This window comes from Thalassophryne amazonica, chromosome 5 (genome assembly GCF_902500255.1).
Source record: "Thalassophryne amazonica chromosome 5, fThaAma1.1, whole genome shotgun sequence".
Lineage (NCBI taxonomy): Eukaryota > Metazoa > Chordata > Actinopteri > Batrachoidiformes > Batrachoididae > Thalassophryne > Thalassophryne amazonica.
This window is the reverse complement of record NC_047107.1, coordinates 55,033,584-55,060,941: the sequence shown is the minus strand read 5'-3', so window position 1 is coordinate 55,060,941 and position 27,358 is coordinate 55,033,584. Positions and strand designations below refer to the sequence as shown.

Sequence of the window (27,358 nt, the reverse complement as noted above, 5' to 3'; positions counted from 1 at the left end):
CATGGCTCCAACACGAGAGATGTCAATTGAAACAAAGGAGAGGATTATCAACCTCCTTTGTTTCAGTTTATATAGCGCCAATTTATATTTGGCGCTATATAAATAAAATTGATTGATTGATTAAAAGAGGGTAAATCATCACGCAATGTTGCAAAGGATGTTGGTTGTTCACAGTCAGCTGTGTCTAAACTCTGGACCAAATACAAACAACATGGGAAGGTTGTTAAAGGCAAACATACTGGGAGACCAAGGAAGACATCAAAGCGTCAAGACAGAAAACTTAAAGCAATATGTCTCAAAAATTGAAAATGCACAACAAAACAAATGAGGAACGAATGGGAGGAAACTGGAGTCAACGTCTGTGACCAAACTGTAAGAAACCGCCTAAAGGAAATGGGATTTACATACAGAAAAGCTAAACGAAAGCCATTGTTAACACCTAAATAGAAAAAAACAAGGTTACAATGGGCTAAGGAAAAGCAATCGTGGACTGTGGATGACTGGATGAAAGTCATATTCAGTGATGAATCTCGAATCTGCATTGGGCAAGGTGATGATGCTGGAACTTTTGTTTGGTGCCGTTCCAATGAGATTTATAAAGATGACTGCCTGAAGAGAACATGTAAATTTCCACAGTCATTGATGATATGGGGCTGCATGTCAGGTAAAGGCACTGGGGAGATGGCTGTCATTACATCATCAATAAATGCACAAGTTTATGTTGATATTTTGGACACTTTTCTTATCCCATCAATTGAAAGGATGTTTGGGGATGATGAAGTCATTTTTCAAGATGATAATGCATCTTGCCAAAGAGCAAAAACTGTGAAAACATTCCTTGCAAAAAGACACATAGGGTCAATGTCATGGCCTGCAAATAGTCCGGATCTTAATCCAATGGAAAATCTTTGGTGGAAGTTGAAGAAAATGGTCCATGACAAGGCTCCAACGTGCAAAGCTGATCTGGCAACAGCAATCAGAGAAAGTTGGAGCCAGATTGATGAAGAGTACTGTTTACCACTCATTAAGTCCATGCCTCAGAGACTGCAAGCTGTTATAAAAGCCAGAGGTGGTGCAACAAAATACTAGTGATGTGTTGGAGCGTTCTTTTGTTTTTCATGATTCCATAATTTTTTCCTCAGAATTGAGTGATTCCATATTTTTTTTCCCTCTGCTTGGTCTAAAAAAGTAACCGTTACTGACTGCCACAATTATTTTTCCTGATTTCTTACAGTGTTTCTTAAAGCCAGAAAGTTGCCATTTGAAATTACTTTAGTTTTGTGTCATGTCTTTGATCTGCTTTTTTTCTACAAAATTAAACAACTGAATGAACATCCTCCAAGGCCGGTGATTCCATAATTTTTGCCAGGGGTTGTATACATATAATTACATAATATTGTGGCACCCGGAGCAGCTGGAGGGAACCCATGCAAACACGGAGACTGCACAAACCCCACACAGAAAGGACCAGGCTCGATCACACCCAGAACCTTCTGAAAGTGTTACTAAGTAACTTAATTGCCTCCTTTGATCCTGATCAAGGGGCAAGTCCTGCCTTTGATCCATGCTTTTTCTGATTTTATTTCTTGATTCCTTTGATTCTTATTACATAATCAAAGACAGACAGACAAACAGTGATTAAAACATAACCTCGGTGTGAACTTCAAATACCAAAGATTAGTGACAAAAAATATCTGATCAAAGAATAGTGATCAGGATCAATAATAAGGCTCAAACATAAAACGGGATAAAAAACAAGTGCTTATGAATAAACAACAGAAAAATATGAACTGAAGAATGTTTTTAATGACATCTAAAGAATAACTTCATAATGTCGAAGGAGATGTAACTGGAGGACTGTTGGATCTCTGCAAAGCTATGAACTCCCCAAGTACACTTGTAGTTCAACTTATGGTGATGTAATGCAGATGAGAAATGATTTTTGTAAGTTGGAAATAATTTGACACTAAAATCAAGATGATACAGTCAGTCCAAATAATCTGCTTGGGGCAGTTTATGATAAAGTAGGATACACACTGCAAGAACAATCAGCCATGTTACATATTACAATTTTTTTTTTTTTTGGAGCTACTTTGCCTTTTTTTTTCTGTGCTACGTATCAATGAGAAAAACATTTAAAGTTAGTTTTTACATGCACAAGGAAATATGTGGTGCAGTACTCCAAGATGAAATCATGCAAAGTTGCATTGTGGGACATAAGAGGGAAGCTGTATCCACTCCACTCACATTAGAACACAACACCTCTAAACCCAACAGTACCCACCACTGACACATATGGAGTGATTTGGCATATACATTTAATCAGTTTTTCTTTTGGGATTATTAAAGCTCTGATGAAAGACAGCACAGAAATGACTGATTCCAGACAGGAAGGCAATAATAATTTTTTGCTTTCTTTGAGTCAGTGATCTTTGTACGTGTATATGCCAAAGTTCAATGCTGAAAAGGTGACTGTAACAGGTAGCCATGGAGATAGCAGCTTGCAGAGGGAGCCAGACAGCTTTAGGGTCGAGAGGACAGGGGACAGCAGTCCAGAGCACACCCCACGGACCAACAAAAACACATCAACATCAAAAGATTTCACAAGAAGAATCATACGGAACACCAGCTGAAATCACAAAGACACGAGCAATAAGATAAAAAGAGGCAGTTTTTGATTACAGGAAAGAAATTATGAAGCTGAGAACCTGAGCAGTGAATCATGGTTCCACTTAATTTAACCCACTGAATAGATTCACGACAATAGTAAGTGAATTTTTGGTTATGTAAATACATATATACATAAATACATTTATCAATCTTACATTTAAACTGCTCTTTTAACGTGAGAGAGCTAAAGGAAAGGTAGTGATTACACAAAACATTTATTGCACAACATAGGAATGTCACACACTCATCTTCAACCGCTTATCCAAGATCAGGTAGCGGGGAGCTGGAGCCTGTCCCAGCAGTAATAGGGTGTGAGGTGGGGTACACCTTGGACAGGACATCAGTCCGTCATGAGGCCACATATAGATAGATAAACACATTCACACTCGTAATTTAAAGTTTCCAGTCAACCTAACCTGCATGTCTTTGGATGTGGGAGGAAGCCGGAGCACCCACAGAGAAACCACACAAACACGGGGAGAACATGCAAACTCCACACAGAAAGGCCACAGGTGGGAATCGATCCCAAGACCTTCTCGCTGTGAGGCAACAGTGCTAACCACTAAGCCACGTGCTGCTCAGGAATCTTACAATATTTTATTAATATTCTAGCAAACACTCAAAAGCCTTCAGTCCAGGCCACTTATCTCTACCATTGAACTACCCACAACCGCATCTTACCGGTAGGCCCTTCTCTCCTGGCTCCCCCTTTCGGCCTGGAACTCCCTGCAAAGACAGTGTTACCAACAGAAGATTGTTACTGCTCTTCAAAATAACTACAAAAATAGCACAGCAGATTAGGAGGGCTTATTTGTTCTTTGAGACTGTGTTTGTGTGTTTCCTGCAGTTTACCCTAAAATCCATCTATGATGTGTTATATACAGAAGTGTATTGCATTCACTGGATTAAAAAAAATTAGCCTGCTCATCTCGTAATTACGAGATCAGGATCTCATAATTACGCAAAAAAGATTTCGGAATTACGAGAAAAAAAATCTCAATTACGAGAAAAAGATCTTGTAATTATGAGATCTTTTCTCGTAATTATGAGAGCAGGTGTTTAATTTGTTTATATATATATATATATATATATATATATATATATATAGAGAGAGAGAGAGAGAGAGAGAGAGAGAGAGAGAGAGAGAGAGAGAGAGAGAGAGAGAGAGAGAGAGAGAGAGAGAGAGAGAGAGAGAGCATACTGCATTAACCATTAACTGTATAAAAAAAATAGTCCGCTGATCTCGTAATTATGAGAAAAGATCTCGTAATTATGAGATCAGCGGACTATTTTTTTTTTTATCCAGTGAATGCAATACCTTCCGTAGTTGTACTTGTTTACTGTGGTAAAAATCCTGAAGCAGCAGGGTGGAGGTGTCTTACCGGCTCTCCTTTGAAGCCCCTCTCTCCTGGATAACCTAAAGGACCCTGAAAATACAGATCAAGGTCATTAGGCATTTTGGGGCTGTAGAGATCATTGTAAATAGGGCATGCTGAATATGATTTATTTATGGGCGTTATACTCACTCTCTCCCCACGCTCTCCTTTTGGCCCAACAGGGCCCTTCATTCCAGGGGATCCAGGTTTTCCCTATCAAGTCAAAAGAGGAAATTTAAAAAGACAACAACAAATTAGTGCTGTAACAAATGTATAGGCATTCTCTAGCCAAAGGCATACTCTATGCTTCAGAAAATATATAACATAATGACAACACTACTTTTTTGTTAGGAAGCTTACATTCAGTCCTGGTGGGCCAGGAGGTCCAACTGGGCCTTTGGGACCTGGTGGACCTACATATTGTATAGAAAGATTAATATGAACACATAATATTTGAAACCTCAGCCTTGTCAGAAACAAAGAGCCTAAAATACACCATCATATATTAAGCCATGGAGTAGACTGTCGATATTTTGTGTGTGCTTATCTTGTTCAGAACCTAATCCTAATATAAACTACAGAAAATGAAACCACATGATGACAAGAACAGCTCTTAGAAAGCACAAACCATACATCCTCTCTTTATATTTCCTTAATCCGCTTTCTTTTTCCATTGTGAGAGGGCTATTCCTTCGATCTCTAACATTCCTAGCTCCTGTTCACTGACCCTTGGTCCTGATTGCTCACCTTAATCCTGATCTTTTGGTTATTGATCCTGATTGTTAACCTTTCATCCTAATCGCTCCTCTTTGACCTTGATCTTTGATTGTGATGATTGATCTTGGATCATAACTGCTAAACTCTGATCTTGATCGTTGATCCTTATTTTTCATCTTTGATCCTAACCAAGTTTTGACCTTGAGCTTTGATTGTGCTTTCATCCTGATCATTGCACTTTGATCTCCAAACCTCAGCAAAGAGGTTATGCTTCTCTCACAATTTGTCCGTCTATCTTGGTGTGATCATGTCATCATGATAAAAGAAACCAGGATCATGGGGCAGATCCTGGGCCTTTACTGAACTTATTTTAAAGAAACATTTTGTGTACTGTTACAAGATTAGTAATAGTAAGCACTCACCGATGGGGCCAGGGGGGCCCTGAGGCCCTGGGACAGGTGAACCTTGTGAATCATGGAATGTGTTGGTGAAGAAGTTGTCTTTACCTTGATCTGAAGTTAAAATGACAAAGAACAAAGGTGATATAAATTTTGATCATGTAAAATTCTTACTTGACAATGACTCAGACTTTGATAGTTGCAATGTTCTTTTAAAGTTTTTCGGACTCATCCACTTTATCAACTGTCTGCCTCAAAGATTCATCTTTCAAAGCAGAACCAAGCTTTTCACCAAGTTTTGTTTGATCATTTGGGGAATAAGGTCCTTGCTTAAGCACACGTTAGTGATAGTGAGACTGAGATCAGTGCTTTTCTTTCACCTTCCTTCCCCTGTCTATATGGGGATTTAACTTAGAACCGTCCAGTCATGGTCTACTTCAAGTTTATTCGTATAATCAAAAAACAAATGACAAGAGTTTTTCCTGACCACAGTTGCCAATTTGCATGTTTTGGGGGGTGGGTAAGGTTAGACTTTTAGACTTTAGCGCCTCAGGGTGATTTACCAGATGATTTAGTGCTGCATAAACACATTGAAATGAACTGAATTACTGTAATCTCTCATGTGTGTCTTTTGTATGTGCAAAATAACTCTGAAATGGACAAGCAGACATTCACTGAAGTTGGTAGGGCAATTCCTTGGGTGAGTGTCTCCAGATGTTTAACATTTGGACACATCAAACCTCAAGATTAAGGTTGTCTAAAATTTAGTCCAAAAGACACATTTTCCAGGATATCTCCACACCAGTATAGCTACAGAAGTGATGTAAAGCACATATCAATCGGTACTAATTTGCAGTCAAATGCTATGAGTGACAATACATGTGCGCGCACACACACACACACACACACACACACACACACACACACACACACACACACACACACACACACACACACACACACACACACACACACACACACACACACACACACACACACACACACACACACACACACACACCAGGATATTTCCACAACAAATAGGGACAGAGGTGATCCAATTTTTTTTTATCAATCAGTTAGTTATTTACCATTAAGTGGTATAAGTGGGCAGCACGGTGAATTAATGGTTAGCAGTGGTGCCTCGCAACAAGAAGGTCATGGGATTGATTCCCACCTGTGGCCTTTCTGTATGGAGTTTGCATGTTCCCTCCGTGTTTCTGTGGGTTTCCTCTGGGTGCTCTAGCTTCCTCCCACAGCCAAAGACGTGAAGGTTAGGTGGATTGGAAACTTTAAATTGTCCATAGGTGTGCTTGCGGGTGTGAATGTGTTTGTTTGTCTACATGTGGTCCTGTGACAGAGTGGCATCCTGTCCAGGGTGTAGCCTGCCTCATGCCCTGTGACTGCTGGGATAGGCTCCATCCCCCGTGATCCTTAAATGGAGTAAGCGGTTGAAGATGAGTGATTGTGTGTATGTGGTACAAGTACCGTCATAATGACTGTCACTAAAGTGTCATTAAATGACGTCATTATCAACCAAAAACACATTTGTTATGTGCCTATGCAGGGTTAGTCACTCGTAGTCTCTACAGTCTTCAAATCAGGGTCTGCTGGTTGTTTCAAGAACAAAGCGGTTGAGGTTGTAGAGTCTAAACTTTGGTGCCCTCTCGCATAGGTTTAAAAGGCCACTATGGGCACTTATAAAAAGCAGCTCAACACCTGCTTACTTAAGCTCACCTCTGGGTATTTTCATTTTATCTACCTTTTATTCTTTTTTTTATGAATAGTTTTTTTTTTAATCTGTCTGTTCTTGAAAGGTCCTATTTGCCCGCCCACCTGCCCACACACACACACGGTATTGAGGAATATCAACTCTATGCTTTCCTGTCCAACTCAAACTTTAAATAAATAAATAAATGGTCTGCATTTATGTCGCACTTTTCCATCTGCATCAGATGCTCAAAGCGCTTTACAATAATGCCTCACATTCACCCAGAGTGCTGCCATACAAGGTAATCACTACACACTGGGAGCAACTAGGGGATTAAGGACCTTGCCCAAGGACCCTTAGTGATTTTGTGGTCAGGCTGGGATTTGAACCGAGGATCCTCTGGTCTCAAGCCCAACACTTAATCACCAGACCATCACCTTCTCCAAACATTTCCTGTTGAAGATTTGGGTCCATTAATATGATGGATTTGACAAAGAATCCAGAGATAAAACATAAAAAGGATACTTTAGCTCAATGCTGGATGTCTACAGGCTTTTTTTTTTTTGTGACCATTGACTTAAAGAAGTCATCAACATCAGGCTTCAGTTCATTAGGCACAGTGGAGAAAATCCAGATCATCTCGTCCTGGACATCCACTGGAGGGTCCAGTGCAAAGGACCAGACCATGTTCCCTCAGGAACAGCCATCTTTACCAGACTATTTGAAGCTCGACACTGTCACACTGGACTCTGTTTAAGACGACCAGGCATGATGTCCATATCTTCATAACACCAGAGACACTCCCACTTGGCTACACCCTGACAGATACTGCACTGCCTCAGAGTGTCATCTAGCAGGTCTGTGATGTCCAGACTGAGAGTGGGCACGATGGCATCAAATATTTTGAAGTCCTTCCCAAAGCAGGGCATAAGCAGCAAGAGGCAGGAGGGAGCCTCCACAAATGTCAGCCAAGCATGTCGGAAGGACGACTCCAGCAAGCACTTTACTTGTTTTTGTGGCTGACTTAGCTGTCTTATGAATGGTCTTTCTGCATCACAGGAGTCTTGTGATTCTGATTAATTCTAAGTGCAATACAGTGTTTCATGATCCTTGCGATGCCAATTCTGCCCCCCCCCCCCCCCCCACCAGTTTGGACATAATGGATTATGTCATGGTTGAATACAGCTGGCCTGAAAGGCTGGAGTAAAGGCCAGTGATGTTTATGCCATTACAATTTCCTCCAGAGGGCAGTGTTTTCCAACAAATACTCAGTCTTCAGCCAAATACTCCAGCAGGGGAACATACTACACTAAAAAAGTGGTTAAACATCCCTGCAGTAATAAGATCCATCATTGCTTCATATGTGGAGGAAAAGTTGCTAAATACTGCATAAAAAGTTTTCCACATTTCGTGATGAGAACTACAATAAGTCCATCAGCACATAAAGGACTTGCTGAAGAGGGGCATGCACATCCACGGGAGAGATGAGGTTAGTGTGTCACAATTGGCATGAATTAGATCTGATTACTGCAGCATGAGATAACAGGCATTCAGAGAGTCAGGAACGCCCTCCAGCTGTCACTTTGCTACATACCACAAACAGATCGAGACCAGAGGTGACATCAAAACAATGTTCTCTCTTTTTCTGCCATGTGACTTTAATGTGCACATTTCATATCCTAATTAGAAGACAGCATTCTGTGGCCCAGACAGTTCTGCTGTACTTTCAACCTAGCAGGCCTCTGTTGTACGTGGTTCTCTATTCTAGTTGCTCATTAGGAACTCCTCTTCCACAGAAGGGAATTCCAACCTCCAGATGCAAAGACAGAGGCCAAATAAATCTGTGTTTTCCAAAGGAAGCTGAGCACAGAATCCCCCGTGTTCCCTACTGTTACTTTGAAGTGAAAGAAATGGATCACAGGCTCAGGAATCATCATGCCAGCCTTAATGCTTCCCACACAGGAACGTAATGCTTACAAATCTGTGTGCTGCATATTTTATTTTACCGCTAAATCCACATATAATAACTGCCAAAACATTGTCCCTGAAAGAGTCGGTGCAAGCTCTCATCCATCTCTCACACCCCCCTCAGCTGTTTGAAGAGTACACATCTGGAAGTTGTTGAGTAACATCGTTGGTGGACAGGTCCTCATCCCAGCATGTGAAGTCTGTGTCAGTCTCAGCCTGTATCTGCACCCCCCCGCCCCGGCCACTAAATAACCATCGTTATTCTGTCTGCTGTGGCTGCTAAATAACAGGAAGCAGCATCATCTACTTGTCCGTTTCACCTCCCCTTTGATGCTCATTTTAAGTAAAACCTGCAAAACTCAGACAAAGCAAAGGTGAAAATATCTGAGGTAGATACAGACACCTTAAGAAAAATAATTTGAAGTGTCACACTAAAATATGTAAAAGTGGTCTTCATCCTGCCTGACAACACAGATAACAAACCAGTAGATTTTAATGCATTTGTTTACATACGCTAGCGCTGAGTTCACAGCAAATTGTCTCTGGATGGAGGTCATCTGTTTTGACCTAGAAAAAGATCACCTCAAGTGAGGAGTAGGCAGACATAGTGGAGTGGCTGTCTGATATGGATGGAATGAAATTTGTGGCCCCTGGGAATGTTTCAGATGCATATTTACGTGTGTCAAATCAGTAGAAAGAATTTTAAAAACACATAAATGAAAACATACAAAAAAATCTGATATAGTACATGAAGTAAGCAACAGAATGTTTTTTTTTTTGCATGAGGAGTGAGATGTCCAGGTTCTTACTTTCGTCTGGTTCTGGAATGCGGGCACTGGCTGGTCCAGGTGGGCCTGGTGGCCCTGGTAGACCCCTCTCTCCTGGAAGTCCTGGAGGACCACGGGGCCCTGAATGAATGAGTGGCAGACATTAATGTGGTGGCAAACACTCGCAGAGTGTGTTCTAGGAATATCATGATACATGACATTTAGTTGTCAGGACCAACACCAGTGAAATTCCGCAATTCTCCACACCCAATTCGATACATAGTAAAAAACAAACAAACAAACAAACAAAAAAAACAGATGAGATTAAAAAAAATGAGGTCAAATATTTAAGTTTTAAGTGGACATTCACAAATAGTATTCATTACTAGATGGTTTGCTATGCCAGTAACTTCACCCTGACTGATCATTGGATAGTCATAGTCACTTCCTGTCTTCGGAGTGAGATTGCATCAGAATTTTGGCTGTCTGTTGGGACTGTTTACACAGAGACTGCTACCAGCTGCTTTGGACTTTGAACTAACAGTCTTTTTCAAGACTTTTTTACTTTTTTACCTTTTTACTGTGCTCCAACGCCTAAGGAAGACCTCTAACGGTCGAAACATCGCGACGGAGCACTTTTATCAGCTAACTTTCATCAGCGTTGGCAAGCTAACTAGCTTGCTAACGCTTTCGTTTTTATTTATTTTTTTATTTTTTTTAGCACTGTTGTCGTGCGTTACCTGTGCTGCTCCACAGCGTGTTTAGTCGATTTTTATTTTATTTTAGCACCGTTGTCGTGCGTTCGCTGTTGTGCGTTACCTGTGCTGCTTCATGGCCTGTTTGGTGCCTTAATTAAGGCACTCCTGCTGAATCACCTCTAAATTATTTACACATTATTCACTTTGTGTGTTTTTAGGAATCCGCTAGGTTGCGTAGCTACTAGCTCTTAGCCGATTTAGCATGGCGGCTTCTCCTGTCTCTCCCGTACTTTTCTGCTCTGGGTGTGAAATGTTTAGTTATTCCTCGGCCTCCTTTAGCAGTAACGGTACTTGTAATAAGTGCAGCTTATTCGTAGCTTTGGAGGCCAGGCTGGGCGAATTGGAGACTCGGCTCCGCACTGTGGAAAATTCTACAGCTAGCCAGGCCCCTGTAGTCGGTGCGGACCAAGGTAGCTTAGCCGCCGTTAGTTCCCCCCTGGCAGATCCCGGGCAGTCGGGAAAGCAGGCCGACTGGGTGACTGTGAGGAGGAAGCGTAGCCCTAAACAGAAGCCCCGTGTACACCGTCAACCCGTTCACATCTCTAACCGTTTTTCCCCACTCTAGTAATACTGTGAGAAAATCTTGGAGTCATTTTTGATCAGGATATGTCATTCAAAGCGCATATTAAACAAATATGTAGGACTGCCTTTTTGCATTTACGCAATATCTCTAAAATCAGAAAGGTCTTGTCTCAGAGTGATGCTGAAAAATTAATTCATGCATTTATTTCCTCTAGGCTGGACTATTGTAATTCATTATTATCAGGTTGTCCTAAAAGTTCCCTAAAAAGCCTTCAGTTGGTTCAGAATGCTGCAGCTAGAGTACTGACGGGGACTAGCAGGAGAGAGCATATCTCACCCGTGTTGGCCTCTCTTCATTGGCTTCCTGTTAATTCTAGAATAGAATTTAAAATTCTTCTTCTTACTTATAAGGTTTTAAATAATCAGGTCCCATCTTATCTTAGGGACCTCGTAGTACCATATTACCCCATTAGAGCGCTTCGCTCTCAGACTGCAGGCTTACTTGTAGTTCCTAGGGTTTGTAAGAGTAGAATGGGAGGCAGAGCCTTCAGCTTTCAGGCTCCTCTCCTGTGGAACCAGCTCCCAATTCAGATCAGGGAGACAGATACCCTCTCTACTTTTAAGATTAGGCTTAAAACTTTCCTTTTCGCTAAGGCTTATAGTTAGGGCTGGATCAGGTGACCCTGGACCATCCCTTGGTTATGCTGCTTTAGACGTAGACTGTGGGGGGGTTCCCATGATGCACTGTTTCTTTCTCTTTTTGCTCCGTATGCATCACTCTGCATTTAATCATTAGTGATCGATCTCTGCCCCCCTTCACAGCATGTCTTTTTCCTGGTTCTTTCCCTCAGCCCCAACCAGTCTCAGCAGAAGACTGCCCCTCCCTGAGCCTGGTTCTGCTGGAGGTTTCTTCCTGTTAAAAGGGAGTTTTTCCTTCCCACTGTAGCCAAGTGCTTGCTCATAGGGGGTCGTTTTGACCGTTGGGGTTTTTCATAATTATTGTATGGCCTTGCCTTACAATATAGAGCGCCTTGGGGCAACTGTTTGTTGTGATTTGGCGCTATATAAGAAAAAAGTTGATTGATTGATTGATCCTTTGAATGGAACATTAATTTCATAATTTTATTTTCATCATTATAAACAATGGGCCCATAGAATTTATGTTACATCATAACAGTGTCATATTATCGTGAGCTTTTTATAGCATATCAGGGTATCGAACTCTGAAGTGTAAAATCACCTATTTATGACAAACTGGTTCTATACTATGTTAGAAAATGTCTGTTTTGTGTACAGCTGTGATGGATTAAATAAATAAGGAGAGTCATTTATAGATTTAATGTATCATCAGTCTAGTAATAAAATGTCATCTTAGTTTGTGCCTAGAGCTCGAGTATCCTTTACATCGTGCACAAACTTACAGCAGGTTTGTGTGGGTTTTATGACAGAGTTACACTGATTGTGGAGCTACACGGGAGCTCATGTCTGAGCTGTATTACTTGTACGTACAGTATATCCCCTTTCACACACACCGCAGCACCCCCAAAATTTCCCAAGGCCCCAGAACGTCAACAGGTGTAGCTTCCCAGAAAAAATAGTAATCGAAATAGCAAAACTGAGTGAGGAGATATGGAACAAGACATATGTGTGAGTGTGTGCACATGTTGACAACAATGTGCTTAAGGACAGGGATTGTATGCACTGGGTGACTGCATTTTTCTCTCATTAACGGGGTACTGGAAACCCACTTAAGCACATGGGAAAACTCAAATGGCTTCAAACTGTGCAGACAGTTACTGGCACTACTACACAGTAAATTAAATGCCCCCTACCGAGTACACAATGTGTGTGTAGCAGTAACAGCCTCTAACTAGAGCATTTCTCAAAATGTGGGGGGAAAAAGTCACCAAAACAACTGCTTCTGACCTCATTGTTTGCTCTCTCCCGAGGTAATACTGAGCTCAACATGGCCTCTCCTGCCACTGAAATGCCTCCTCTCACCCTCCTCCAGCAGATCTGTCTTCTGTCACCAACTTTATGTCATGCATCTGTCATTGACAGGTCTTGTGCTGCGATTGCTACATGAGCTAATGTTATTTCTAAACAGCAAATGTTTTCATCTGAACGTGTTTGCTGGTTGCTATTATTTTAATGAATTACCCAACGTAATTGCCCTTTTTTTGGGATCAATAAAGTTGTCTGAAGTCTGAAGAATTATGAGTCTGATCTCACAAAGCTTCGTAAAAAGGTTTAGAAACATTTTAAACATTATTTTTAAAAGTTACAAATGTTTTGAAAATTGAAGGGTTTATTTCCAAAATGAGATAAATGCCATTTTAAAAATAAATAAATAAATAAATGAATAAAGGAAGAAAGAAAGAAATAAAGAATAATGCTAACCCATAAGGAATTTGCACCAACATCACATATTTAAGCAGTTAAGCGGTGGGCAAGAGACCAGAGGATGCTTGGTTCATACCTCTGTCAGGCCTGAAAATCACTAAGGGTCCAAGGGCGAGGTTCTTAATCCCCAACTTGGTCCCAGTGTGTAGTGAGGAAAAGTGCGATACAAATGCAGTCTATCCATTTAAAGACCAAGGGCCTGTACTACGAAGTGGGGTTACTGGCTTATCAGGGTAACTTCTGGAGAAAGTTGATGACGTATGGAGTAACTTCCCGGTTAACCCGTACTACGAAAGGTGGATAGGTTTCGATCGAGGCATGCTGCCACGGCAACTTACGCTTTGCGCCAAACCTGCTCCGAGCAGGTTATGTTCCAGGATTAGCGTGAGGTTTCCGCTTAACCACTCCCTTTATAAGTACCGTCCATCCACCTGCATCACTCCGAAGACAATGCCGGTGTTCTCTCAAGATGAGGTGCGTTTGACAGATAAGTCTGTCGAGCGGAGGTGCGCCGTCAAGATGAGGTGCCTCGCGTAAGCACGTGTGTACTGAAAAAATTACTTGATGAAGTTCGCTTATTTTGATGGGCAAGTAAATGTATAAAAATCCCAGAAGACCGTAGAGCATGTCCATAACTAATGTAAGCGCTAATCAATGTAGGCGATGCTACAAGTTTACAAAGCCACATGCTGAGTAAAATAAAGCCTTTTAAGAGAAAGGGTCTGTGCTGATCGTCTGAAACGGACTTGTGCATTTAAGGTGAAGCAGTGTGTTTCTATATATATTTTTTAAAAACGTCGTTTGCTCCACTGGCTGTTCACCTCCGCAAATGAAGCGCACTTCTCCGTGGTGGGTAGAGGGGGGAAAAAAACAACAAAAAACAAAATGCGCATGCGCAGTTGCACATCGAGTGAGTTACATCATCTCCACATGTGCAATTGCGTGACGCACCTCATCTCGACGGGTGACCAAATCTGGGTAGAACGATGTGCGCATGCGCACGCATGCACAGTAGCGCGACGCACCTCATCTCGACGGGACACCCGGCCTACCTGGATGATCCGTTTGATATTGGGGCACAAATTGTGGGGGCTCTCTCCGCAGGGCGAGGGTTTTTAAAGACCGCTGGAATCCGCTGACATACCCGGACGATATTCTCTATGAAAGATATAGATCCTCAGCCGAGGGAATTCGTTATCTTTGACAGCTGATCGGGCCAGACGTATGTAACATCACCCATCGTACACTGTAAAAAAAAAGGTTGTTTTTACAGGAAGACACTGGCAGTTGTGGTCACCACTGTAAAAAATACAGCGGTTAAATGTACAAAAAAAAAAAGAGCTCTTGTTTGTAGATGTAACAGTTCCTTTAATGTGAGTCAGCCGTGGTTCATTCACTGTAAATCCACATACATATTATGTCTGTAATGTTATCTACTGTGCTGCTGTATGTTTTACAGGAAGTCCCTGGTAATCACAGCTGCCAGCGTTTTCCTGTGAAAACAAGTCATTTTTTACAGTGTAACAATGCCCCGACGATCGAGCGGATAATGTGCCTTGCGCTTAGATATTCTGCCAGTGGACAATATATGTATTCCATCGGTGATGCTGAACATCTGAGCAAGAATACTGTATGTCGTATTATTCGCAAGGTAGTACTTGCTCTATCTAAACTGTTGGATGCATATCTAAACTGTTGGCCGTTTATCCACAATGCAAATCAATGAAGGGTTTTATGCAATCGCGGGTAATTACTAATATCAAAATAGGTCTAATGCATGTCCATTAATTAGGCGAAGTGGGGCTTATCAAGCTATGAATATAAACCTACCGTTTTGAAGGATGAAGGATGTTTTTACGAGGTCTATTAGAAAAGAAACCTTTTATTTTTTAAAAAACTATATGGATTTGATTCATATGTTTTTACGTCAGCCAAGCTTGAACCTTCGTGCGCATGCGTGAGTTTTTCCACGCCTGTCGGTGACGTCATTCGCCTGTGAGCACGCCTTGTGGGAGGAGTGGTCCAGCCCCCTCGTCAGAATTCCTTTGTCTGAGAAGTTGCTGAGAGACTGGCGCTGTGCTTCATCAAAATTTTTTCCTAAACTGTGAGGCACATCCAAGTGGACACCATTCGACAAATTAAGCTGGTTTTTGGTGAAAATTTTAACTGCTGATGAGAGATTTTGGATTGTTTCTATCGCTGTAAGGACTTCCCACGGAGCGGGACGTCACGCAGCGCTCCGAGGCTACGTCGTCATCCTGTTTCAGGATGAAAACCTCCAAATTTAAGCCTCTGTTGACCCAGGACGTCGTGAGAGAACAGAGAACTTTCAGAAGAGGTCGGAATCAGCAGTTTATCTGGACATTCCACTGTTAAAGGAGATTTTTTTAATGAAAGACGTGCGGACGGATTGGCGCGTGGGCTCGCAGCCAGCGCAGCGCGCCCGCCACAGGAAAAACACCTCTCCACGCGGCTTTTGGTGGCCCACGTGCCAATCCGTCCGCACGTCTTTCATTAAAAAAATCTCCTTTAATAGTGGAATGTCCGGATAAACTGCTGATTCCGACCTCTTCTGAAAGTTCTCTGTTCTCTCACGACGTCCTGGGTCAACAGAGGCTTAAATTTGGAGGTTTTCACCTTGAAACAGGATGACGACGTCGCCTCGGAGCGCTGCGCGACGTCCCGCTCCGTGGGAAGTCCTTACAGCGATAGAAACAATCCAAAATCTCTCATCAGCCATTAAAATTTTCACCGAAAACCAGCTTAATTTGTCGAATGGTGTCCACTCGGATGTGCCTCACAAAACTCTTGCATGCCCACGAGGGTTCAAGCTTGGCTGATGTAATCACACGTGATTCAAATCCATATGGTTTTTAAAAAAAATAATGTCAGATACTTTTCTAATAGACTTCGTATATTTGGCACTGCTATTGCATCTGACATATTGACAGGATTAGGAATAGCAATCATACAGTCAAGGTAGCCTATTAAGGAAACATTAAATTAACCTAACATTTATTAGTAGGCCTATGGCCACTTCTGAATCGTGTTGCATCTGGGCGTAATTAATGGAAGAGGGGCATTTTTCTACACATATCAGACATTCCACAGGTTAATCATCTGTAACAGATTTGGATTTAAATTCCTCGCAGCGCCGCATAATCGTGCATTCTTCTCCGGTAAAGTAAGGTGACCGCGCCATCATTGAAAAAATGGTGATGTGTGCTGCAAAACGCCCCTTTTATGTGAACGCGCACATACTCCACTTAGGTTAACACAGGTTCAACAAATCAACATCATATTCAGCGTCGTAGTACCGCTTACCACCACTTGAGGGAACCAGGTTTTGTCAACCCTGGTTTAAGAGGTTGACCCTGGGTTACATCTGAGTAAGTTAACCCTGCTTCGTAGTACAGGCCCCAGCAGTCTACTGCAGGGTCAACATACACAGAGAGACAAATACACCTACAGTCAATTTAAAGTTTCCAATTCACGTATTCTGCATGTCTTCGAAAGTGGGAGGAAGGCAAAGCCCCTGCAAACACGGAGAACATGTAAACTCCACACAGATAGGACCAGGGGCCTGTACTACGAAGCAGGGTTAACTTACTCAGATGTAACCCAGGGTCAACCTCTTAAACCGGGGTTGACAAAACCTGGTTCTCAAGTGGTGTTAATCAGTACTACGACGCTGAATAAGATGTTGATTTGTTGAACCTGTGTTAACCTAATTGGAGTTTGTGCGCATTCACATAAAAGGGGCATTTTGCAGCACACGTCACCATTTTTCAATGATGGTGCAGTCACCTTACTTTACCGAAGAAGAATGCATGATTATTATGCGGAGCTACGAGGAATTTAAATTAATGTTAAGGGGGAAATCGAACACATCGTCTGCCAATAAAGCAAGACAGGCTTGTTGGAAACGTATTGCTGATCGGGTAAATGTGTAAGTACAATTCAATTGTTCCCCAAATCTGTTACAGATGATTAACCTGTGGAATGTCTAATATGTGTAAAAAAATGACCTTCTGTCATTAATTACGCCCAGATGCAACACGATTCAGAAGTGGGCATAGGCCTACTAATAAATGTTAGGTTAATTTAATGTTTCCTAAATAGGCTACCCTGACTGTATGATTGCTATTCCTAATCCTGTCAATATGTCAGATGCAATAGCAGTGCCAAACGCACCTGGCGGCAGGTGAAGATGAAATATAAAAACATCCTTCAGAACGGTAGGTTTATATTCATAGCTTGATAAGCCCCACTTCGCCTAATTAATGGACATGCATTAGACCTATTTTGATATTAGTAATTACCCGCGATTGCATAAAACCCTTCTTTGATTTGCACTGCGGATAAATGGCCAGGGAAAACGACAAATGCATCCAACAGTTTAGACAGAGCAAGTACTACCTTGCGAATCTCAGATGTTCAGCATCACCGATGGAATACATAAATTGTCCACTGGCAAAATAGGCACAAGGCACATTATCTGCTCAATCGTCGGGGCATTGCTACACTGTAAAAAATGAGTTGTTTTTACAGGAAAACGCTGGCAGCTGTGGTTACCAGGGAATTCCTGTAAAACATACAGCAGCACAGTAGATAACATTACAGACATAATATGTATATGGATTTACAGTGAATGAACCACGGCTGACTCACAATAAAGGAACTGTTAAATCTACAAACAAGAGCTCTCTTTTTTGCACTTTTAACTTCTGTATTTTTTACAGGAATTCCCTGGTAACTACAGCTGCCAGTGTTTTCCTGTAAAAACAACAGTCTTTTTTTACAGTGTACGATGGGTGATGTTACAGACTTCTGGCGCGATCAGCTGACAAAGATGACGAATTCCCTCGGCTGAGAATCTATATCTTTCATAGAGAATATTGTCCGGGTATGTCAGCGGATTCTGGCGGTCTTTAAAAACCCTCGCCCTGCGAAGAGAGCCCCTCACAATTTGTACCCCAATATCAAACGGATCATCCAGGTAGGCCGGCATTGTCTTCGGAGTGACTGAAGGTGGATGGACGGTACTTATAAAGGGAGTGGTTAAGCGAAAACCTCAAGCTAACCTAGAACATAACCTGCTCGGAGCAGGTTTGGCACACAGCGTAAATTGCCATGGCAGCATACCTCGATCAAAACCTATCCACCTTTCGTAGTACGGGTTAACTGGGAACTTACTCCACACGTCATCAACTTACTCCCAAAGTTACCCTGATAAGCCAGTAACCCCGCTTCGTAGTACAGGCTCCAGGTCCGAAGCAAACCCGGGATCCGTGTTAACCACAAAGCCACCATGCTGACAATCAAAAAAGACATGCTTCTCCTAATTTACCTTTCAATGGGATAACAATGCAAACTAAATGCCATTTATGACTTTCACTTACGCTTTGACTGCAGTGAGTCATATCTCTGTGAGTGAGACTTTTTATTTGCAGCTTCACGCAGGGATAGATGGCTGTCCCAGAGGTGACACTCTGGGGATGGGTGATTTTATTGGGACTACAGACATTGATCGGAATGATTCCATGTACTGTATTCACCCTATTGAGATATCCCAAAATCCCTTGGGTGCCAGAGAGTCACTACAGTCTAAACAACAGAGAAACCGCATGACAACAATTGCAAATGAACATTATAAGATCAAATTGTAAATTTTTAGGCCTTTCATCACATTAATAAGAGACTGCTGCATGAGACCCTGAAAACCTGCTAAAGCAAATATTCCAAATAATTTTTGTCTGCTACATTTAACCTGTGTGGAACTTTCATAAATGCAAACCAAATTTCAGACATCTTATATATATATTACTCTGGAACAAACAGGACAAACAGTGCTGTCAAGGACAATAAGCAGAACATTAAAGAGCAAACCTCACTTTCCCCCAGAACGACATGAACAAGAAGCGATCGCAGCTCACGGCAATTCCCATTGAAAATAATGAAGAAACAACCTGAGCTTCTCACATGTTTACATAAAACAAGCACAATAATAATGTCTAAAAACCTACATAATACATTCACGAGAGTTTTAGGCACAATATATAAAGAGTTTTATGTGCAATGTTAATGCTGTTGTCCATGTGCAGCGGTTAAATTGCAGCCATATCAGAGCGCCTCAATGCATTTCTCAATGTTACTGAGATCTCGCAAAGCGGCAAACTCTGACATTTTGCCAGATTTTGCGGGATTCGTAACCGCAATCGGGCAAATTGGTCCCCATGGATCTGGCAATCATGGCAAGTGCTTAAATCAGGGGTGCCCAAGTTCGGTCCTCAAGAGCTACCTTCCTGACACTCTTAGTTGTCTCCCTGTTCCAACACACCTGAATCCAATGAAAGACTTGTTAGCAGGCTTTTAATGAGCCTTTCATAGGATTCAGGTGTGTTCGAACAGGGAGACAACTAAGACTGTCAAGAAGGTAGATCTTGAGGACCGAACTTGGGCACCCCTGGCTTGCTCTTTGACTTTTCATAAAGTCATTGGCTACAAGTTCTTGAATCACAGTTTTGGCATTCAGAGTGACACTGCTGGACATGGCATTCTAATACTAGTGATGTAGTGAAGAAGACTGATTGTGTTCTCGTAGGAATATACCGCAGACTCTTGCAGAGCTGCAGGATCTACAAAAGTGCCCAGTTTGTGAACTCAGACGCCAGACTTGTTGGGGTTCCAATGAAATTCCACAAACTGCAGTTTGCTCCAGCTGGACTAAGCTAAGGTAAATGATGAAGGAAGATCATTTTACAAGCAACAAACTAAAGTGATTTTGATGTTTTTACAATCCTCATAGTATTTTAAATTTTTGTTTTTTTTTTTAGAAAATGAGGCAGAACAAAGCCTAAAAATAGCTGTATCAGAGAAAAGGAGTCTGCAGGTGCAATCAGGACTAAACTGGAAAGAACCAGATCAGACCAGTTTTGAAGTGACATCATTCAAAACCCTGGTGTGGCTATGTAAAATTTTGAGCTGTGAGGGATTTGGCCGGGACAGGGCGCCGAGCCCTTGTTTTTCCCCGTTTTGTGGTTTTCCATCTGCTTCGGCTTTGATTTATCAGTAATTATTTTCATCATGAGTTATTCTGTTATGTTTTTCTTATCACTTTGTTACTTTCCATACTTTAGCCATTGTCCAGTTTTGTTCTAGTTCTGTTCAGCCTGTTTGTGTTTTCATTGTTTATCAATTAGCTTTCATCTGTATATTTTTTCTGTTATACTTTTATATTGGGTTTTGATTTCTGTTTATTAGTTCCTGTTTAATTTTGCTTTTGTATTGATTTCTTGACCAGTTCTAGTTGCTTTTGTACTCATGCTCATGTTTGATTTTGCTTCCTGTTGTTGTTGCATTATATTCTGACCATGATTTCCAATTTAGCTCTGTTCTATTTTTGCCATTTGTTTCCACTCCACACCTCCCATCATGTCTTCGTTCCTTGCCTCACGCCCAGTTACTTATGTTCACTCCACGTCCTGCACCTGCCACCTCACTTTGATTCAGTCTGTTTTGTTTCCATTCACTCACGCTCTTGCACCAGCTCACGTGTCTTTGCCTATTACATCACGCCACTTTGTGCACTCCCTTCCTCACTGTCTTGCCCCATATATAGTCTTTGTTCACTAGCCACACCCCCTTTCTAGACCCTTCTCCTCACCTGCACCTTGTTAACACTTGCTTATTTAATCTCCTCCCAGCTACCACCCGTTTGCCAGTTTGTTGTCGCTTTTTGCACACATCCCAGCCTTTTGTTCTCAGTCCTGTTTTGCTAAGGCGTGTATCGATTGTTGCTCTGTTTTTCCTTGACCACGTTTTTTGCCTCGTCCTTGATAACTGTTTGCTCGTGCCTTGACCCCAGCTGGATCATGACTGCGTTTTTGTCTGAGCCCAATTGTACCTCTGCTTCACTGCTTGATCACCTGTGCACCGAACCTAAGCCTGAAATAAAGACCATGTTTTTTCCTACTCCAACAACAAGTCTGGAAGTCTGCATTGTGGGTCCAGCCGCTATGGATGTCAGGCAGTCGCCCGTCCTGACAGAACAAACTGGCCATAACATGGTCCCCGCAGGCTTCACTCTGTCCACAGACGCTTTTGCCTCGAATCCTGACATTGAAGAGACAAAAATATTTTTTTGAGACCTCTCATTCTTTTTCATCTGTTTTCATGACTGCTATGCGCCCAGAGAAACGTTTGATTACTTGGAGCAGGCCTGGGAGTTGGTGAATTCGCACCCATGGCTTTTTGACGTTTTCCCTGAGCTACTGAGCCTAGATGACATTTTTTGCAAACCAAAACTCCCAGATTGGATGAAGCAGCTTCCGTCTGCTTCGGCTTTGATTTATCAGTAATTATTTTCATCATGAGTTAGTCTGTTATGTTTTTCTTATCACTTTGTTACTTTCCATACTTTAGCCATTGTCCAGTTCTGTTCTAGTTCTGTTCAGCCGGTTTGTGTTTTCATTGTTTATCAATTAGCTTTCATCTGAATATGTTTTCTGTTATACTTTTATATCAGGTTTTGATTTCTGTTTATTAGTCTGTTCCTGTTTAATTTTGCTTTTGTATTGATTTCTTGATCAGTTCTAGTTGCTTTTGTACTCATGCTCATGTTTGATTTTGGTTCCTGCTGTTGCATTATATTCTGACCATGATTTCCAATTTAGCTCTGTTCTATTTTTGCCATTTGTTTCCACTCTGCACCTCCCATCATGTCTTCGTTTCTTTTCTCACTCCCAGTTACTTATGTTCACTCCACGTCCTGCACCTGCCACCTCACTTTGATTCAGTCTGTTTTGTTTCCATTCACTCACGCTCTTGCACCAGCTCACGTGTCTTTGCCTGTTACATCACGCCACTTTGTGCACTCCCTTCCTCACTGTCTTGCCCCATATGTACTCTTTGTTCACTAGCCACACCCCCTTTCTAGACCCTTCTCCTCGTGCACCTTGTTAACACTTGCTTATTTAATCTCCTCCCAGCTACCACCCGTTTGCCAGTTTGTCACTTTTTGCACACATCCCAGCCTTTTGTTCTCAGTCCTGTTTTGCCAAGCCGTGTATCGATTGTTGCTCTGTTTTTCCTCGACCACGTTTTTTTGCCTTGTCCTTGATAACTGTGTGCCTTGACCCCTGCTGGATCATGATTGCATTTTTGTCTGAGCCCAATTGTACCTCTGCTTCACTGCTTGATCACCTGTGCACCAAACCTAAGCCTGAAATAAAGACCATGTTTTTTCCTACTCCAACAACAAGTCTGGAAGTCTGCATTGCGGGTCCAGCCGCTATGGATGTCAGGCAGTCGTCCATCCTGACATGAGCCTTTAAAGGTTATAGAAAATTGCAGCCTTTGAGATGACCCAGTTATTTCAGACCATTTATGGAAATATAAAAAAGGGACAGAGTTTTAGAAGAATGGGGGTTTCTCCCAAGAGAATAAAACACGACATTTGAGCAGACTTGGGTCAGGAGGGTTTCCGGGACCTTGCCTCAGCATTTTTAAGATGTCAACTGCTTTTTGACATATTAAACCATCTTTTTTGCATCAGATTCTGTTTCCTCGCATCTTTTTGGACAGGAATTACGCTCTATTAGAATAAAAGTGGCCGAAACCCTCAGCGGTTGCAGCTGGAGGTTTTCTGACACTACACAGACTTCAAGATGTTTTATGGGAATTTCAAGCAATCTAGGTGAAGGGCCTGCAAATGTAGACATGAAAAAAAAAAAAAAAAAAGATCTCAATGGAATAATGGAAATCTTTCATGACAAGAAAAGCTGCCAGGTATTTTATTGGTGTCACCAGTGTTTACAGAAGGAGGAGATTAATTTCTGATGACACTCTGAGCTTGGTGGAAATTCTGGGCTTCATAAGTAGGTGAGAAAGTGGATTTTGATGTCAGTGAGGGTAGATAAGGAGGCATTAGTTAGAGGAATCTGTGAGCAAATGACACACCACCTGGTGTCTCATGATGATGCTGATGCCTATAGAGGAATCAAAGCACTATGTTTGTTTAAACCTAAACCTCGTCCCATCACAATCATAGCATGAGATGGTTCTGACAGATGACTTTGTTGTATGGTCCTGTTGGCCCGGCTACTTTGGGCAGTTGTATATGGCCGATCCTCCTGCCAGGAGACCACCGGTGAAACAAATGTGCTGCAGAGATCTGTGGTATCAAGGATGAAGTCTGTCAGGTGGATGGAGATAATATGCTAGCATTCAATACAAGCTTTTGTGAGATTCCATTAAGTTGCTGGACATCATACACTAACCTACACACAGATACTGTGAATGCTGTGTAAATTAACGGCAGAGTCCCTGATGTCTTTACAGTTAACTCTGGCTTTCACCACATAAGTCTTCTAGGTACTACTTGTTCAATAGCTGCACTGTAAAAAAAAGTCTGTGAAATTAACAAGGAAATCCTGTAAAATCACAACATACAAACTGTGAAAATAAAAACAATGGAGTTGTTTAATTGATAGCAATAATTTGTAAAATGTGTAACGAAACTGAACTGTGACTCTAACAGTCCAAATATGTTAAAATAATCATATACCAGTGTAGAATTTACAAATTACTGGAGTTTAAAGACAGAAAAATGTAATACCAAAAAACTGTACAATGTAGTTAAAATTACAACATGACTGTACTCAAACATTCTATACCATATGGAGACCTTTCTTGTCATATCTGGAAAAAATGGATACCAGTGACACTGAAATTATAAACCCATATTATATGTAATCTACAATTTAAATGTTTATGTTTGTGTGCACATGTAGCCTATATTTATTTTCTGCACTTATTTTGATTTAATAATTTCTACTAATATATTTTTATCTTTTTTATTACCTCCGCCAAGGAGGTTATGTTTTCGGTCGTGTTTGTTTGTTTGTCTGTCAGCAGGATAACTCAAAACGTTTTGAAGGGATTTTGATGAAATTTTGTGGAGTGGTTGGAAATGACAAGAGGAACAAGTGATTAAATTTTAGTGGTGATCCGGATCACGATCCGGATCCCGATGCTAATGCGTTAGCATTAGCATCTTGTCTCAGAGTGATGCTGAAAACCATCAACATGTTTATTAGACCCCATTCCTACCAGGCTGCTCAAGGAAGCCCTACCATTATTTAATGCTTCGATCTTAAATATGATCAATCTATCTTTGTTAGTTGGCTATGTACCACAGGCTTTTAAGGTGGCAGTAATTAAACCATTACTTAAAAAGCCATCACTTGACCCAGCTATCTTAGCTAATTATAGGCCAATCTCCAACCTTCCTTTTCTCTCAAAAATTCTTGAAAGGGTAGTTGTAAAACAGCTAACTGATCATCTGCAGAGGAATGGTCTATTTGAAGAGTTTCAGTCAGGTTTTAGAATTCATCATAGTACAGAAACAGCATTAGTGAAGGTTACAAATGATCTTCTTATGGCCTCGGACAGTGGACTCATCTCTGTGCTTGTTCTGTTAGACCTCAGTGCTGCTTTTGATACTGTTGACCATAAAATTTTATTACAGAGATTAGAGCATGCCATAGGTATTAAAGGCACTGCGCTGCGGTGGTTTGAATCATATTTGTCTAATAGATTACAATTTGTTCATGTAAATGGGGAATCTTCTTCACAGACTAAAGTTAATTATGGAGTTCCACAAGGTTCTGTGCTAGGACCAATTTTATTCACTTTATATATGCTTCCCTTAGGCAGTATTATTAGACGGTATTGCTTAAATTTTCATTGTTACGCAGATGATACCCAGCTTTATCTATCCATGAAGCCAGAGGACACACACCAATTAGCTAAACTGCAGGATTGTCTTACAGACATAAAGACATGGATGACCTCTAATTTCCTGCTTTTAAACTCAGATAAAACTGAAGTTATTGTACTTGGCCCCACAAATCTTAGAAACATGGTGTCTAACCAGATCCTTACTCTGGATGGCATTACCCTGACCTCTAGTAATACTGTGAGAAATCTTGGAGTCATTTTTGATCAGGATATGTCATTCAAAGCGCATATTAAACAAATATGTAGGACTGCTTTTTTGCATTTACGCAATATCTCTAAAATCAGAAAGGTCTTGTCTCAGAGTGATGCTGAAAAACTAATTCATGCATTTATTTCCTCTAGGCTGGACTATTGTAATTCATTATTATCAGGTTGTCCTAAAAGTTCCTTAAAAAGCCTTCAGTTAATTCAAATGCTGCAGCTAGAGTACTGACGGGGACTAGAAGGAGAGAGCATATCTCATCCATATTGGCCTCTCTTCATTGGCTTCCTGTTAATTCTAGAATAGAATTTAAAATTCTTCTTCTTACTTATAAGGTTTTGAATAATCAGGTCCCATCTTATCTTAGGGACCTCGTAGTACCATATCACCCCAATAGAGCGCTTCGCTCTCAGACTGCAGGCTTACTTGTAGTTCCTAGGGTTTGTAAGAGTAGAATGGGAGGCAGAGCCTTCAGCTTTCAGGCTCCTCTCCTGTGGAACCAGCTCCCAATTCAGATCAGGGAGACAGACACCCTCTCTACTTTTAAGATTAGGCTTAAAACTTTCCTTTTTGCTAAAGCTTATAGTTAGGGCTGGATCAGGTGACCCTGAACCATCCCTTAGTTATGCTGCTATAGACGTAGACTGCTGGGGGGTTCCCATGATGCACTGTTTCTTTCTCTTTTTGCTCTGTATGCACCACTCTGCATTTAATCATTAGTGATCGATCTCTGCTCCCCTCCACAGCATGTCTTTTTCCTGGTTCTCTCCCTCAGCCCCAACCAGTCCCAGCAGAAGACTGCCCCTCCCTGAGCCTGGTTCGGCTGGAGGTTTCTTCCTGTTAAAAGGGAGTTTTTCCTTCCCACTGTAGCCAAGTGCTTGCTCACAGGGGGGTCGTTTTGACCGTTGGGGTTTTACATAATTATTGTATGGCCTTGCCTTACAATATAAAGCGCCTTGGGGCAACTGTTTGTTGTGATTTGGCGCTATATAAAAAAAAATTGATTGATTGATTGATTGATGTCTATGGCATTTTCAATGTTAAAAGTTAGCATTAAGCAGTTGCAGCTGTCATCACGTTCGGGTGCATTTGTTTTCAAATTGTAATATTTCTTAATTTTATTTTTGTTTATAGAAATTTTGTGGAGTGGTTGGAAATGACAAGAGGAACAAGTGATTAAATTTTAGTGGTGATCCGGATCACGATCCGGATCCAGGAATTTTTTAAAGGATTCTTCACCATTGCGGGATAGGGGGAATTTTGACATTCTAGTTTCAAGACAAGGCAGAAAGGCTTGGAAAAAAAACTAGGGTGTAACATAGTCAAATGTTCTATCAAACAACAAAGTTTGGTGATGATCGGATCCGGATTCCGGATCTGGTGATTCAGAATATGCAAAAATATAGGGAAAATAGAAAATGTGTCAGTGTGAGGTGACAAATGAAGCTAGAGATGCACAACTAACACCAAATTGTAGCTGAATCTGTACTGATTCAGTAAGGTGTCATCAGATTTGATGTAGCTTCAAATGTTATGGAGCTAGATCCAGAAGAAAACCGCCATTACCGAAAAATCGTTTTTGTACAATAACTTTTGAACTAATAAAGACATAAAAGTGATTCCAAGTTCTAGTGGTATGTTTTCATGGTCAAGGATGTCAAATATAAAGGAAAGAAAAGTGTATGTATCATAGTTTTGGTTGTAACACTGAATTGTTGAATAGATCACTGTGCCAAGGAGGGAATCTCTTTAGGGTCAGTGACCTTACAGCCTTGTTTAGAGAAGTGTTTCATAAATGTTAAAAAAAATCATATATTTGCAGTTTAGTTGAATAATAAATTGAATTTTGTCTCTTATTTGTTTTTGTCTATAAGCACATGCAATATCAATATCAGTGCTCAGATGACAGCAGCTTCTGGGAAAGGTGCAAGTTGAAATAAACTGTGATGCCAAGCGCTAAGGATACATGCTATCCAGTCACAGCAGATGAAACTTTTTTTTTACTACTGAGCAAACATCATTGTTAGACTTTTTTGGGTTCAATGATTCCACGGCGTGTAGATG

At 41.2% G+C, this 27,358-nt stretch overlaps 1 protein-coding gene across 3 annotated transcripts in view; it reads right to left on the bottom strand.

The window, feature by feature from the left end:
- Positions 1-27,358, bottom strand: part of emid1 (EMI domain containing 1) — a 328,184-nt gene that overhangs the window by 16,257 nt on the left and 284,569 nt on the right. For all 3 annotated transcript variants that reach the window (XM_034170293.1, XM_034170296.1, XM_034170294.1), the window contains exons 9-14: positions 9,650-9,748; positions 5,186-5,275; positions 4,407-4,459; positions 4,197-4,259; positions 4,053-4,097; positions 3,352-3,396 (exon numbers count right to left, since the gene is read on the bottom strand). In XM_034170293.1, the coding sequence (XP_034026184.1) occupies positions 3,352-3,396; positions 4,053-4,097; positions 4,197-4,259; positions 4,407-4,459; positions 5,186-5,275; positions 9,650-9,748 (395 nt within the window). The remainder of the gene's footprint in view (positions 1-3,351; positions 3,397-4,052; positions 4,098-4,196; positions 4,260-4,406; positions 4,460-5,185; positions 5,276-9,649; positions 9,749-27,358) is intronic.